The 15,822-nt window shown below is 42.1% G+C and overlaps 1 protein-coding gene across 2 annotated transcripts in view; it reads left to right on the forward strand.

The window, feature by feature from the left end:
• The window catches only part of TCP11L2 (t-complex 11 like 2), a 41,251-nt gene that overhangs the window by 13,036 nt on the left and 12,393 nt on the right, over positions 1–15,822 (forward strand). The window contains exons 4-7 of one of the 2 annotated variants that reach the window (XM_047066871.1): positions 1,786–1,906; positions 3,200–3,420; positions 5,560–5,696; positions 9,542–10,021. In XM_047066871.1, coding sequence (XP_046922827.1) covers positions 1,786–1,906; positions 3,200–3,420; positions 5,560–5,696; positions 9,542–9,681 — 619 coding nt within the window. In that variant the 3' untranslated portion in view covers positions 9,682–10,021. Of the gene's footprint in view, positions 1–1,785; positions 1,907–3,199; positions 3,421–5,559; positions 5,697–9,541; positions 10,022–15,822 lie in introns of those variants that run through there. The other variant, XM_047066869.1, reaches the window with a different exon arrangement.

Genomic DNA, 15,822 nt, shown 5'->3' on the forward strand with positions numbered 1-15,822 from the left:
TACAGTGTGGGAGTATTTGTGCTTTAAATTCAAAAGCTGTGGATACAGGCCATAGCAAAAGCAGTTGAGGATCAGGCAGACTCTGGATTTGAATCCTGGCTCTGCTGAGACCATTTCTGAGCCTCACGTTCCCCAAGGACGTGATGGGGACTAAAACGCTTCAAATGCGTGCTCATGGGCATCCGAGCGCCTGGACCATAAGGATTTTGATACTCTGGGAAATAGGAATACCTCTCTCCTTCCTTTTCTGCCTTAGCTGGAAAATGTGAGCAAGGAAAGCAAAATGCAAACTTAGGACAACTAACTTTATTTAAAAATAAAATAGCATGTTATGAGCTGTTGATTTTTCAGATGGCTTTTTACAAATGGCCAAGTTGTTACCTTTTAAAATGTGGCTGACTCTCATATTCTGCTAAATATTGTCTTTGGGGGAAAAGACTTGGCAAAACATGTCTGATTTCTGATACCTAGCAAGAATGCTTGTAAATGATTTGATTGACCTCATTCCCCTCCCCCCCCCCCACCCCATCATCCTCCAGAAAATTAAAAAGCTAAAAAATATCTTTCAGCCTTTAGGAAACCTTACATTTAAACTCTGATGTCCCTGCAGGAGCTATAAAGTTATAGCTCTTCCTTGGTCGATCCATTCAAGCCACGTATGTAAGGCTGGTAAAGTCAAGAGTGAAAGTCCATCCCAGCAGTGTTTGCCTTTCTCATTGTTCTGAAGTTGCTCAGGAGGGTCAACACTAGAAATAGCATTTATGCTGAGTAAATCTAGTCAGGAAACTAGAATAAGTTTTAACATTTAAAGTTGCTGAGTAGAATATAGCATTTGCAGTTATGGAAGCAATTTTAACTCACACTCCTCAGAAAGCTGATTTTAATGTCTCATAGCATTATTGTATGTTTAGCTATTTGTACTCTAAAAAGGAAAAATAAGGACATGTGCATAACTATGAAGTTATTAATTCATTTATCATGCCTTCATCAAACACTCACTGTATGCCAGGTACCGTGCTAGGTACAGTGGCAGGTACTTAGAAGAAGTTACGGCCTCTGCCTGGGAGAGATGTGTGCCCTGTAGAGGATGGAGACACCTAAGTAAGTACAGTGCAGGGAAATATGTGATTTTCCTAAAACTGTTGCCAAATGGTGTAGGAGTTCAGTAGGGATGTGTATTTAAATGTGCACCTATTTTAGTGCAGTGACATAAGGGGTGAGGCAAAGTGGCCACCTATTCTATTGTGAGCTCTTCCTGGGAAGGTTCCTATTCCAGCAGTGTGGTCTGGCTAACTTTAAATGGGACATCTAAGCTGCGGTTGGCAGCCTGTCCCATGCATGTCTCCTTGGGGCCAACCTGTTCTATTCCGTGCAATGAAACTTTAGCTGTTGAGGAAAGAGCAACTTTTCCATATCTCAGACCAAAAATCTAGAACACGTCTAAAGATCCAAAGAGCAGCTGGATTAAGGCATCTCCTTAAGGTACAATTTTAAGAACTTACTGAAAGCTGTAGCAAGAAGGCATTTTTAAAGTCGAGGGGAAACTCCTAGGACAGGATATTAAATGACACAAGTGTATACTATACCTATAGATTATTCTCAACTATATAAAAACATGCATTGAACAAGGGAAATATGTCAAAAGATTAAAATGAGATTATGGGCCATTTTTATTCTCTGGGGTTTTTTTTCTTAATTTTGTAAGATTTCTACAATGAGCACATTTCTTTCATAATCAGGAAAAATAGTGCTTATTTTTAAAAACAATTCATTTCCTTCCTGTAGCTTGGCCAGTCGAGTGAAGCACATTGTCCACCAGGCCTTCTGGGACGTCTTGCAGTCAGAACTGAATGCCGAGCCTCCAGAGTATGAACATGCCATCAAACTGTTTGAAGAAATCAGAGAGGCAAGTTGATGTTGTCTGTATTAATTAGTAATTCTTTTCCCTGAAGACTGTTTTTGCGTCCTTCAAAGGGTGCTGGAGATTCTTTTTGGAAAACTGAGTAAGTCCGGTCACTGGAAGGGTGTTTTCCGAAGTGCACTTCCCGGGGCGGGGTGGAGGCAAGGGAACTCCGGCGGTGGAAGGAGCTAGCGCAGGGTGACGCTTAGCACACAGAGGGGTTGGTCACAGCAAGTCAAGAGCACAGACTCAGGAGCTAGAAACCTGGTTTAGCAATGGGTTTAGCAACAGCTTTCCGATCCTTCAGTCTTAGCGTTCTGAGAATTGTAAGAATTAAATGATAGGGCGGAGTTTTAGTGAACATTCACGAAGCCCTTGCTCTATACCATACGCTAGATTATTCATTTATCGTTACCATAATGCTGTGAGGTAGTTACCACTGTTACTCTTACTGAATAAAAGGGAGCTGAGTTCCCTCACTTGCCCACGGTTACCCAGCTTTGAGGGATGGAGAGGGATTGGAACTGAAGTGCTCGGGCTCAGAGCCCGTCCTCCTAACCATGTGCTGTGTGTGTAAGCACAGTGTCTGCTGTGTGGTGAATACTCAGGATAGGTTGCCTAAGGAATATATAATAAATATCTTATACGTAAAATATACTAACGTAGCCCATGGGGTGTTTCCATCTGCTCTTCTTTAATTTTTTTTTAATGTTTATTTTTGAGAGAGAGAGAGGCAGAGTGCGAGTAGGAGAGGGGCAGAGAGAGAGGGAGGCACAGAATCCGAAGCAGACTCCAGGCTCCAGGTTCCGAGCTGTCAGCACAGAGCCTGATGCAGGGCTCGAACCCACGAGCCGTGAGAGTGAGATCATAACCTGAGCCGAAGTTGGACACTTAAGCAAGTGAGCCACCCAGGCGCCCCTCATTTGCTCTTTTTTAAAGGGTTCTTTGGAGCCATGATCTGCAACTTATTCCTTCCTTACGTGGCTTATTTGTAAACTTTTTGAAGTTATTTCAGTAATACTGCTTCCTTGCCAGTTGCTCTCATTCTGGTAGTTTCAGTAACTTCCCATGAGTAGTGGCAAGTTGGAGGGGGGCTTTAATGCAGAAGGTAGAACTTGCTTTTTAGATTTGAGACACTGGAGTGCTCCTGTGACCCACCACCAGTCAGTGTAGACTTCTGTGGCACCCAGGGCATTAAAATATGGACAAGGAGCTTGGTCTTCTAGACACTGAAATAAAAAATGAAAACCCTTATTCACATAAGAATGCCGGTAACTTTTCTTTCCTTTCCCTGTGTAGATTCTCCTTTCTTTTCTGACTCCTGGCGGCAACCGGCTTCGCAACCAGATATGTGAAGTTTTAGACACAGACCTAATCAGGCAGCAGGCTGAGCACAGTGCTGTTGACATCCAAGGCCTGGCCAACTATGTCATCAGTATCATGGGAAAGCTCTGTGCTCCTGTGCGAGATGACGACATCAGAGAGCTGAAGGCTACCAATGACATCGTGGAGGTGCTGAGGTTAGCACTTTCCCTGCTTGCATTTTCTTTCTTTTTGTTTGTTTATTTATTTTTGAGAGAGCGAGCACAGGACAGGGAGAGAGAGGGGGAGACAGAGAATCCAAAGCAGGCTCCAGGCTCCGAGCTATCAACGCAGAGCCCAACCCAGGGCTTGAACCCACAAACTGTGAGATCATGTCCTGAGCCTAAGTCAGATGCTTAACCGATTGAGCCAGACAGGTGCTCACGGCTTGCATTTTCTGAGAGTACCTTTCAGTTCATTCAAAAGGGAAGTGTGGGAATTGAGGAACACAGAATGATTTCTGGTCTTCCAAAGGAATCCTTGACCCTAGAAGAAACCAGAGAAGCAAGGAGCAAGTCAGTCATTTGCCCTGAACATAGAATTTCCAGATAGAATGACCTAACAAAGTTGTTAGTTGGTGTGTGGGGGGCCCTGGAGATGCAGTGAGGAAAAAGACAGATACAGTCTCTGACCAGGGAGTTTACAGTCCAATGGGAAAACAGACCTCGGACAAGGAATTGCAATTGTGGTAAGTGCTATGGGAGGGGATGTACAGGGGATTAACAGTGCTTCTAGCAGAGGGACCTAATCCAGTCAAGGATCTAGGAAGAGGTCTTTATGAGTTAGGGTAATGGTAGCTGCTATGACACATAACCCCTGAACTCTTGGTGATTTAACCAGTATAAGTTTCTCATGTCACAGTCTGAAGCAGGAGTTCTTGGTCAGGCAGCTTTCCACATGTTATTTGGTGACCCAGGTTCCTTCTATCCTTGATCCCACTGTTGCCCAAGGCCCTTGGAGTCCTGTACATTCAGCTAGTGAATGGGAAAGGGATCGGGGAAGGCATACCCAGTGTTCAACCTCTTCAGCCCAGAAGAGACAGATTCCACTGACTGTAACCAGTCCTGTGGTCCCACCTAGTTTGAAGGAGGCCTGGGAAACGTGGTTGCTGTCTGGAAATATATTTCCCTAGCCACAAATATACACTGTGGAAAAAGAGCACAGACCTTTGGTGGTCACCTAACCATTTCTGCCACTGCTTCCCCAAGGAAATGAGGTATACTTTAAAATTGTAAGGGTCTAATTCTGGCTGTATAAACAATAACTTCTTTGTGATCCCAGAGGAAAGACGAGTCTATAATAGTTTTCACCAATGAGAGGAACTCCCCCCACCCCCACCTTTTTTTTTTTTTTTTTTGTGAATACAGCCACGTTGAAAATTAAGTTTTATGTAATAGTATTGGAAAGGTAGGAGGAGGAAACTGGTATGCATAGAGCAGGTAACTTACGTTACTAACTGGGGCAAGTCGATAACCTCTCAAAGTCATACTTTACTCCATCGGTGAAATGGGCTGTATGTGCCCGTAGAGTTGTGTTCAGCTCTGGCATACAGTGACTCTTCAGTTGCAGAATCCATGCTCTGAGTTACCTTATTACCCACGTGTGGTATCACATCTGTGGTCTTCATCTTGGTCATCTATCGAGCACCTACTGGGGACCACTGTTCCCTCCATGATGCGTTCATAACCTCATCGACTCTCTACAACATCCCTCCAAGACTGATCTTGTCTCTTCTTGCACAGATGAGGAAACTTGCACGGAGAGATTGAGTAACTTATGCCTGGCCACAGAGCTGGTCAGTTGCAATGTTGCATTTGAGCCCAGGCGTGCCCAATTCGAAACTGAAGTATTTTTCCCCTGTGCCTTACTTCCCTGTCCTTTTTCTTCTTTTCTCCCCACCCCACCCGTGTTCCCTTAGGAGGAAAAACCAAGTACACTATGTACAGACTCCTTAAAAGTTTAGGGCTTTCCAGTGAAAATTCCTTCTTGAATCTTTGTCTCATTGTTAAGACTCATTGCTTATGCTTTCTACTGTCTACCAATTCACTGCTGGGTGTAATGGATCAGCTGGAGGTATTGTATTTGCTAAAGCAAATACTCTTGAGATCTGTGAAGAATAAATTTGGGATGCATGTGTAATGCCTTCTATGAAAAGTGACCTTGCCAATGGCAGTTGGAATTTCAAAACCATTTGGGGGATGTTTATATTTTCCAGCCTGTAAAATAGATTGCAGTTAATGAATTTCAGCTTAATTTCTTAATCACCTCTTTAACTATTTTCACTCTAAAATTTTTAGACAAATATTTCATGTCCTGGACCTCATGAAAATGGACATGGTCAATTTTACAATTAGGAGTCTTAGACCACATCTTCAACGCCAGTTGGTGGATTATGAGAGAACCAAGTTCCAAGAAATTTTAGAAGAAACTCCAAGTAAGTACAATATAATGTGTATATGTTGAAACTAAGTGGAAATATGATGCGTTATATTTTGGTATCTTAAGGAGTGTCACTAAAGAATTTTGACTTTTCTGTTAAACATTTTTGTAACTTCTATAATCGACATCACAAATTTATAGCTGTTTGCTGTGTCTCAAGCACTATTCATTTCTTCATGTATTAAAAAATATATATGTATTGAGCACTTGCTGTGCCCCAGATACTAGGATTGCTGTGGATCCCAGTTGCTGTGGATACCGCAGTGAACAAAACAATGTCATGACCCCTGGGGAGCTGACATTCTAGTAGGCATGACAGACAAACAAATAAGCATGTATTGTCAGATGTGTTAAGTGCTATGAAGAAAAGTAGGAAAAAGGGCAGATAGCAATGGGGCAGGAGTGAGGGAGGTGGTGTTTTTTAAGACAAGGTAGACTGAGATGAGAAGACCTCTCTAAGAAGGAACGTTTGAGCAGAGTTTGCAAAGGGAAGAGGAAGGGGCATATGAAGACGTGAGAAAAGAACATTCCAGCCAGAGGGAGCTGCAGGTACGAAGGCGCTGAGACAGAAGCGTGTGTGTGAAGTTGGACAGACACACCACAGATAGTGTGGCTGGAGTAGAGCAGGCAGGGAGAGAGTGGGCGGAGACGAGTCCAAGAGGTAGACAAAGACAGGTCATACAGAACCTTGCTAGGAAATGAGAGCTTAGAGTTTATTCCAAGTGTTGACAGGAAGTCATTGGAGAGTTTTGTGCAGGGGAGCAACATGTGATTTGCATTTTTAAAGACCGCCCTGGCTCCCGGGTAGAGAGAGAATAGATGGCACCGGAGCAGAGAGGGAAACAGGGGCACCATGTAGGTGGTATTGTGGCTGCATGTGCAAGAAATAATGGTTCACCTGGCAGTGGTGGAAGTAGTTAGACGGGGTCAGATTCTGGATGTGTTCTGAAAGTTGAACAAGACGATTTGCTGGAAGTTGGATGAGGAGAAAGGAGAGGAGGTGATGATGCTAAGGTTTTCGCGTGAGCAGTAGGGTGAACAGTGATGGTTGTTAGTGGGGTGGGCAACTAGGGGAAGGCAGGTAAGGAGATGGTATGGGATCGGGGTTCAGGTTCACGTATATGAACCTTGAGATCTTACATGGCATCAACATGGGCATGTCAGGTAGGTGTTTGGATATAAAGGACTAGAGTTCAGGGGAATGGTGGGTACTAGGGATATACATTCAGGACTCACCAGTATATTTGTGATAGATCAAGCCACAAAACTGAATAATAGTTAACATGAATAAAATGCTTTCTATATGCCAAGCACTTTACCTGTATTAACTAATTTGATCTTTGTGACAACTTCAGGAAATTACCCCCCATTTTATAGATGAGGAAACTGAGACACAGAGAGGTTAGATCACTTGCCTCCGTAACACAACTTGTAAGTTATGGAGCTGGGACTCACCCAGGTGGTCTGTGTGCACTGTTCATACTCTTATCCACAGTATTGCACTGGGTGAAATTACCTGGGAGTGAGTGTAGATACAGAAGGGGCCTGACCTGGAACTCTAGAGCATCTAGAGATCGACAAGAGCAGACGGATCCAGCAAAAGAGACTAGGAACGAGTAGAGCTCAAGAGGAAGGGACGGAACCAGCAACGGTGACTGTGAAAGAGCCGCCAGAGAAGTGAAGGAAGCCAGGAGCAGGTGATGTTCTGCAGGACAAGTGAAGAAAGTGTTCAGACAGTGAAGGCATGATCTGCTACGTCATGTATTGCTAAGTGGTCAAGAAAGATGAGGCCAGGGCTTGACCGTGGGTATGACTGTATGAGAATCCTTTATAACCTTGATGGGAGCAGTTGCGATGGACTGGTGGGCGTTAAAGTTGGACTGGAAGAGGGGTCAAGAGAGACTGGGAGTAGACAAAGTAGTACCTCAATGAATCCTCACCGTTACTCAGTTAAGTAAGTACTGTTAGACCCCTTATTTCACAGGGGAGGAAACTGAGATGCCAGATGGTGCACAGCTGGTAAAAGGCTGGCTGACTGATTCCTTCATTGGCAGACTCTTAACGCTGGCTTCTGGGCTGTAATTAACCACAATATAAGGCCGTTAGGTGACCCACCCACCTCATCCCACCCCTCTTGGACGGAGCTTTTCTGTTAAGATAGTCAGTAGGGTAGTCTTAATTGTGAACAAAGCCAAACAAGTGCCACTTTTAAAAGGGACTCCAAGAGCCTGAAGCATGTCCAGGGAAGAGGGCATGGGTTACGAAGGGTCACATGAGGAGCCGTCCATGAAGCTGTGTGTATTCTGCTTGGTAACGGGATGCGCCTGGGCGGTGAGCATTGCCTTCCCTGTTGGTATTGAATCAGGGACTTACGGTTAAGTTGTGCAGGGCAGACTAGGATCCGCGGAGGGGAGTAGCAGGCAGCCAGTTTTGACATTTAGAGCAGCTACAGCTGTTTTAAATTTGGAATGGGCCTCTCCAGTACTAACAGTACTCAGTGCCAGCTATCATTTTGTTGAGCACTTATTATATGCTAAGTCCTTACTATGTGCCAACACTCTGATTAGCCCATTCAAGCCTCACAATAGCCCTGTGAAACTGGTACTATTATCACTCACTGTTTACAGATGAAGAAATTGAGGTTAAGGTACTTACCCCAGGTCACTGCTGAAGCCTGGATAACCCAGACATGTCTCTGCCCCAAAGCTTGTACGCTCAACCGCTACGCAGCACTGCCTCTCTTCAAATGAGACACTGACCGCCTTTGGGGGATCTCCAGAGGGGGCGCTAGCACTGAGTGGTGGATATGACTAGATGACTTCCAACCATCCTTCCACAATAAAAATTCTGTGACTTCAGAACTGTATTGTTTTAGCTCTAAAGGGAGAGAGGGATTAGTGGAAACAGAACCCTGCATAGAACCTGAATCTGAAACCTGAACTACAGTAACTATGTTCATAGCAGTGTTTTCCTTTCCAGCACATTATTGGTTGGTTTCATTTGTGTGCCTGTGTACGTGTGTGTACAGGTGTGTGCAAATGTCTCCATGTCTCGAGTCAAGATAGCTTGTCATTTGGAGCGAATTCCTTAATATTGGGTTGAATGACAGTTTTGATCATCTTAAATGATTTGTTTCTGTCCTTAAAACTCAGGCTTAGTGACCTGCATTTGTACGTTTCACATTGACTTGGATATTTCCAGAGATTTAAGAATAGAATATATCCAGTTGTGCATATAGGTCATTATTGCCCAGCTCTAAATATGTTCCCAGAGAAATCAAGAGTCCAGGAAGCAGAGTGTATGTCAGCTGTTAATTATATCCTCAAGTCACTTTGCCAAAAGTCGGCCACTGTGCCCTAATATCAAAATAAGAGCCTCACAGGAACATGCAGAAGGACAGAAGAGTTGGATTTTTGTGTGTATGTGATTTTTATAAAATAATTATTGGAAAGTTAATAGAGAGGAGTACTGTAGATTTCTGAACTGATTTCAGAAAAGATTTTATTTTGCCAACAGAGAGATTTTATGTAATTGCCTGATTTACAAGTCTTAGGCACTGATTGGTCACATGTACAACATCAACAAGATGACCACATCGGGTCCAACAACTAAATTACCCGTGGAAAGTGTAACAGATTACCCCGAGGGGGCCAGACCACAGGTAATTTCTAAGATACTCAGCAAGAAAAGGTTTTTATTTATTTAGATAATATCTTATATCTGATAAAATATTCTCATAGAACTTCATTTCATGTGATTCTTTCAAAAATCCTACGAGACGTAAATATTTTTCAAAAACCCATGAAACTGCATTCTGATTGTCTTTGCCTGGCACACAAGGCAGTCAAGGACTACTAACGGAACATTCTGAAGATGAGCCAACTGATGCTGAGCGATGGCCTGCCCAAACACAAGAGCTCCTAATAAGTAGTGGAGCGAGGACTGGAAGCCAAGTCTCCCGCATCCAAGCCAAGATTTAACCAAGCTGCTGCTTTGGCTGCTTTCTTTGGATTTTTCACTTTTGTGTTACATCAACTGGGTTGTATGGCAAGCAACAGAAACTAACTCTGGCTGACTTGGCAAAAAAGGAAGCGAATGGAAGGACGGGGGCAGTTCACAAAAAAAGCTAAAATACCTGAGCCTGAACAAGGCCAGAAACCAGGAGAGCATCAGGAATCTGGGCAGAAAAAAATAAGGGAAAGTTCCCAGCTCCATCATCAGAACCGTTAACGTGTACTTTAAAATGGGCTATCCTTGGGGCGCCTGGGTGACTCAGTGGGTTAGGTGTCCGATTTCAGCTCTGGTCATGATCTCGTGGTTTGTGGGTTTGAGCCCCAAGTCAGGCTCTGTGCTGAGCCTGGAGGCTGCTTCAGATTCCGTATCTCCCTCTCTCTCTGCCCCTCCCCCACTCACACTCTGTGTGTGTGTGTGTGTGTGTGTGTGTGTGTGTGTGTGTGTGTCTGTCAAAAATAAACATTAAACAAATTAAAAATAAAAGAAAGAAAGAAAATAAAATGGCCCATCCTTGAATGCTGTAGTCACCCTTCAGGTCCCAGGAAAGTCTGATGGGCATGTGATTCCTCTAGGCCAACCCCAGGGGGTCAGGGGGCTTTCCTGGTCAGGGGCCTCTTAATTGATATTCACAAAAGAAAGCATGGAAAGAGGGAAAATGATTTCTCAAAGAAATCAGTACCAAGGGACACCTGGTTGTCTCAGTCTGCAGAGCATGTGGCTTTTGATCTGGAGGTTGTGAGTTCAAGCCCCATGTTGGGTGTGGAGCCTACTTAAAAAAAGAAAGAAAGAAATCAGTACCAAAAGAAGGGAGGTGAGGTGTTGATAGGCATAAAAGAGCGGGTGTCATGGATAAGGGAACTATATTCTTCTAACTGAAAATCGGGGTAGTTAATCTGAATATTTTCCAGAATACTGAAAAGGGGAGCGATCTTTGCATAACATCGGGGGCTCCCATTCACATATTCTGCACCATTCTCTTAGTTTATGTGAATACTGCCTGCTCAGAATTGTACAGGCCATCCCCCAAATCCAGGATGTGGAGTTGTTGCCTTTTTAGGGGTCACTCAGAGTTCAATCTTAGGTACCAGATTTCATGCTTAGCTACCATATTAGAAGTCAGCAGACTTCAAGGAATTGTATTCCTTGAAGAATCTATGTATGACTACGCTCGATACATTCATCTTGGAAAACTCAAATACTAAACTCATTCATACTAAACGGGGAGGTTTTACAGGACATTCCCCTGACTACTATTTCTAGTACTAAATAGCACAATCAATGGCTCTTACATAATGTAAATATTTGTATGTGTGTTTAGTGTTGATGAAGCTGTATGCGACTTCAACCTGCATTTACTAGGGTTAGATTCAGTGACTTAGTTGGCCAATCCATAACCTATATCCCTTTTTTAAACTTCATTGGAATATGCTATTCATGCAATAAAAAATGTGTCCACTTTAAGTGTGTAGTTCTGAGTTTTGACAAAAGAATATGCCCCTATAACTACAACTACAAACAAGATATAAAACATTTCTGTCATTCAAAAAGAACCCTCTTGACCCTTGTAGTCAACCTCCCCCCTAAAGGTAGACACTAATAAAACTTTCATTATTGTAGATCAGCTTCGCCTCTTTTAGAACTTCATATTAAGTGGAACGACAGTCTGTGTTCACTTTCTTCTCCAACTTCTTTTACTAAACTAGTAAGATGTTTGAGATTCATCCATGTTGTGTATGTATCAATAGTTTGTATTACTGAGAAGTATCCTGTTATATGATTATTCCATACTTTGTCCATGTACCTGTTGATGGACATTTGCATTGTTTCTGGTCCTAGGCTACTATGAATAAAGCTGCTGTGAACATTTGTGTACCAGTCTTTGTGTGTGCACATGTTTCCATTTCTCTTGTGTAAACACCTAGGAGTTGAATGGCTGGGTCATTATGTTAAATATGTGGTTAACTTTATAAGAAACTGGTAGTTATTTTCCAAAGTGGTTGTACTGTTTTATACTCGCCATCAATGTATGATAGTTCCAACTGCTTTACATTTTCACCAACACTAGGTATTATCAGTCTCTTAAATTTGACCCTTTATAGAGGGTGTGAAAGTAGTATCGCATTGTGGTTCTAAGATACATTTCACGGATGATGAATGATGTTGAGCATCTTTTCACATGCAAATCGCCATTTATCTTCTTATGTGAAGTGTCCATTCAAATCTTTTGCCCTGTTTTTAAATTTGGTTGTCTTCTTATTGAATTGAAGAGCTCTCAATATATTCTGGAAACAAATCCTTTGTCAGATATATGTATGTGTTGTGAAAATTTCCCCCACTGTGTGTGGCTTGCCTTTTTCATCTTCTTAACACTAACCTTTGAAAAAAGAGAAGTTTTTAATTTTGATGAAGTCCAAATTATAACATTTTATTTTATTTGTGCATTTAATGGTTTGTCTACAAAATCTTTAGGTATCCCAAGGTCATAAAGATTTTTTTGAATATTTTCTTCTAGAAGGTCTATAGTTTTAGGCTTAGGAATCATTTCAAGGTAATATATTTCAAGGTTCACATTTTTCCATAGGTGTATCTACTTCTAGCACCATTTACTGGAAAAAGACTATCTTTTCTCTCTTAACTGCTTTGGCAACTTTGTTGAAAATCAATTGACTATACATTTGTGGGTCTGTTTCTAAACTTTTTATTCTTTTTTTTTAATTGAGGTATAATTTGCCTACCATAACATTAATTTTTTTAAAGTGTTTAATTCAGTGGTTTTAGCATAAGGTTATACAACCATCATCAGTATTTAATTCCAAAAGATTTTCATCACCTTATGAAGAAACCCCATACTCACTACCAGCTTCCCATTCCTCCCTTCCCTTAGCCTTTGACAACCACTGGACTATTTTCTGTCTCTAATCTCTGGATTTGCCAATTATGGACATTTCATATAAATCACATCATACAATGTGTGGCTTTTTTGTGTCTGACTTCTCTCACTTAGTATAGTATATTCAAGATTTACCTATGTTGTAGCACATATCACTTTTTTAAATGTTTGAGAGAGAGAGAGAGTGTGCACACAGGAGGGACAGAGAAAGAGGGAGAGAGAGAAATCCCAAGCATGTTCTGCTCTATCAGTACAGAGCCTGATATGGGACTCTCTCCCACGAACAGTGAGATCATGACCTGAGCCGAAATCAAGAGTCGATGCTTCACCAACTGAGCCATCCAGGCGCCCCTTTACTTCATTTTTTTTTTTTAATTGGATTCTATCCTATTCTGTTGATCTATATGTTTTCTCCTAGCCAGTACGACACAATCCTGATATTGAGGCTAAGTCTTGAAATCAGGCAGTGTTAGAGTTCCATCTTTGTTCTTCTTTTTCAAAATTGTTTTGTCTATTACAGGTCCTTTGAATTTCCATATGCTTTTTTAACTAGTTTATCAGTTTCTGCAAAACTGCCAGCTGGGATGGTGACTGGAATTATGTTGAACTGACATCTTAATAATAGTGAGTCTACTAGTTTGTGAACTAGGTATCTCAAATCTAATTTGTTTCAGCAATACATTTTATTTTTTATTTTAAAAACAAATTTTTTTAATGTTTATTTTTGAGAGAGAGAGAGAGACACAGAGAGCGGGGGAGGGGCAGAGAGACAGAGAGAGAGGGAGGTATAGGATCCGAAGCAGGCTCCAGGCTCCGAGCTGTCAGCACAGAGTCCGATGCGGGGCTTGAGCTCACGAACCGTGAGATCATGACCTGAGCTGAAGTCGGACGCCCAACTGATTGAGCCAGCCAGGTGCCCCTGTTTCAGCAATACATTTAGTTTTGGTGTATCAGTCTTATACTTACTTTGTTAAATTTAGGGACAGAGAGAGACACAGCATGAACGGGGGAGGGGCAGAGAGAGAGGGAGACACAGAATCGGAAACAGGCTCCAGGCTCTGAGCCATCAGCCCAGAGCCTGACGCGGGGCTCGAACTCACGGACCGAGAGATCGTGACCTGGCTGAAGTCGGACGCTTAACCGACTGCGCCACCCAGGCGCCCCTGTTAAATTTAATCTCATTTATTTTATGTTCTTTGATGGTGTTATAGATGGTATTTTGTAAGATTTTTATTTTCTAGTATATAGAAATGTAATTGGCTTTTGAATATGCACTTTGCATGCTGAGAACTTGCTAAATTCACTTCTTAATTCTAGTAGTTTTTTTGGAATATTCCTTAGGGTTTTCTGTATCTATAATCACACTGACTGCAAATAAAGACAGCTTTACTTCTTTTTAAAAACCTGTGTGCCTTTTATTTCTTTTTCTTGCCTTATTGCACTGACTAGGACATCCAATCAGATGTGCAATAGTAGTCTTGAGAGAGGGCATCTTTGCTTTTCTAGGGGAAGAATGTTCATCGTTTGACTCTTAAGTATGATATATGTCATACTTAAGCCATGTCAGCTGCAGCTTCTCATAGATGTCCTTTTCTGTATTGAGGAAGCTCTATTTCTAGTTTGCTGAGAACTTTTATCTAAATAGGTCACATGTTAAATTTGGTCACATGCTGTTTCTGTATGCTGAAGTGATCATTTTTTCTCCTTTATTATGATAATGTGCTGAATTACAGTGATTGATATTTTTCTTGTTTTTAAAATTTGTTTATTTATTTTGAGAGAGAGAGAGAGAGTGCGAGTTGGGGAGGGGCAGAGAGAGAGGGGGGGAGAGAGAATCCCAAGCAGGCTCAGTGCAGAGATCTCACGAAACTGTGAGATCATGACCTAAGCCAAAACCAACAGTCAGATGCTCATCCGACTGAGCCACCCAGGCGCCCCCAATATTTTTCTAATGTTAAACCAAGTTTGCAATCCTGAGATGTTTATCCCACCCCTTATTTATGGTGTATTACTTTGCCTTACTAATACTTTACCTTGCTAGTGCTTTCTTAAGGATTGTTGCATCTATATTTTTAGAAAGAGATCATTCTGTAATTTTCTTGTAATGCCTTTGCCTGGTTTTGGTATCAGGGCAAAGCTGGCCTCATAAAATGAATTGAGAAGTATTCCCTTTTCTGCTTTCTGAGTTTACAAGAAACACCTTGCACTGTGGGCATTAGTAAACATTTTACTGGATGACGGTGGGAAAGGAAAGATCGCTGCAGGCCTGGAAGACCAATCAACTTGTCAGTCTGAAGGAGACTGAGCCATTCCCTAAGCCACGGTTACTTCCAGAGATGCTGAAATAAATTGGAAACCTACTGGGTCTGTCACGCCAGACACAGAGAGCAGAGGTTTTTGAGCACCCACTGTGTATTGGTGGAAAGTAAAGTCGGGTGCTGTGTGCCTGGGCCTCCATGGATTCTTAGGCAAATGTGCCTGTAAAGCCATTGCTTGTTCTTATGTTCCTCCCTCCTAGTAGACTAAGAGCTTCTTGGGTGCAGGGAACATGTTCACTCATCTGTGAATCCCTGACATTAAGTACGGTACCTAGAGTATAGTAGATGCTCAGTTATCATTGGATAAATGAGTAAATGGAGAGAATTACTGCCCACATGAAAAACCAAGGATACAAGTGTCTCCTGGGGTTGACCTTGCTTTTGGAGCCACATAGAATGGTCTGTGTACTAGCTTGTGGGAGTGATAACTCAGCAGATCCCTTAGGGGAAAGCTGATGATGCTTCACTCTAAACTCATGTCCTTTCTGTTTTACCAGTTATACTCCATTCTGGCGGTGGACTAGATCACCTGAGGTGTTTAAACACAGATGCCTGAGCCCCATCTCAGACTGATTAAATCAGAATCTCCAGGAGCTGTGTGCAAGATCTTTTTTTTTCTTTTTAGAGCTCCCCAGGTGATTCTAAAATCAGCCACGATTTGAGAAGCACTAGGGTACACTGTTGCTTTTGTTTGAGATAACTAAAAGGGCTTTTAAATGTGTCAGCTGTAAATGATTAAGAGTGCAGTATAAATGCTTATTAATGCCACATTGTAATTATACCCATGAAGATTTCCTCTCTCTCAACCGCCCCCCCCTTGGATATCTTTTAAATAAAAGACTGCATGTCCTTTACATCTTTATGAACAGAATTTGAAAAACCCAGAACATTTGCCAACT

Source organism: Lynx rufus, unplaced genomic scaffold (genome assembly GCF_022079265.1).
Source record: "Lynx rufus isolate CCGP_SWC_20201006 ecotype Redwood Valley unplaced genomic scaffold, mLynRuf1.p SCAF_7, whole genome shotgun sequence".
Taxonomy (NCBI): domain Eukaryota; kingdom Metazoa; phylum Chordata; class Mammalia; order Carnivora; family Felidae; genus Lynx; species Lynx rufus.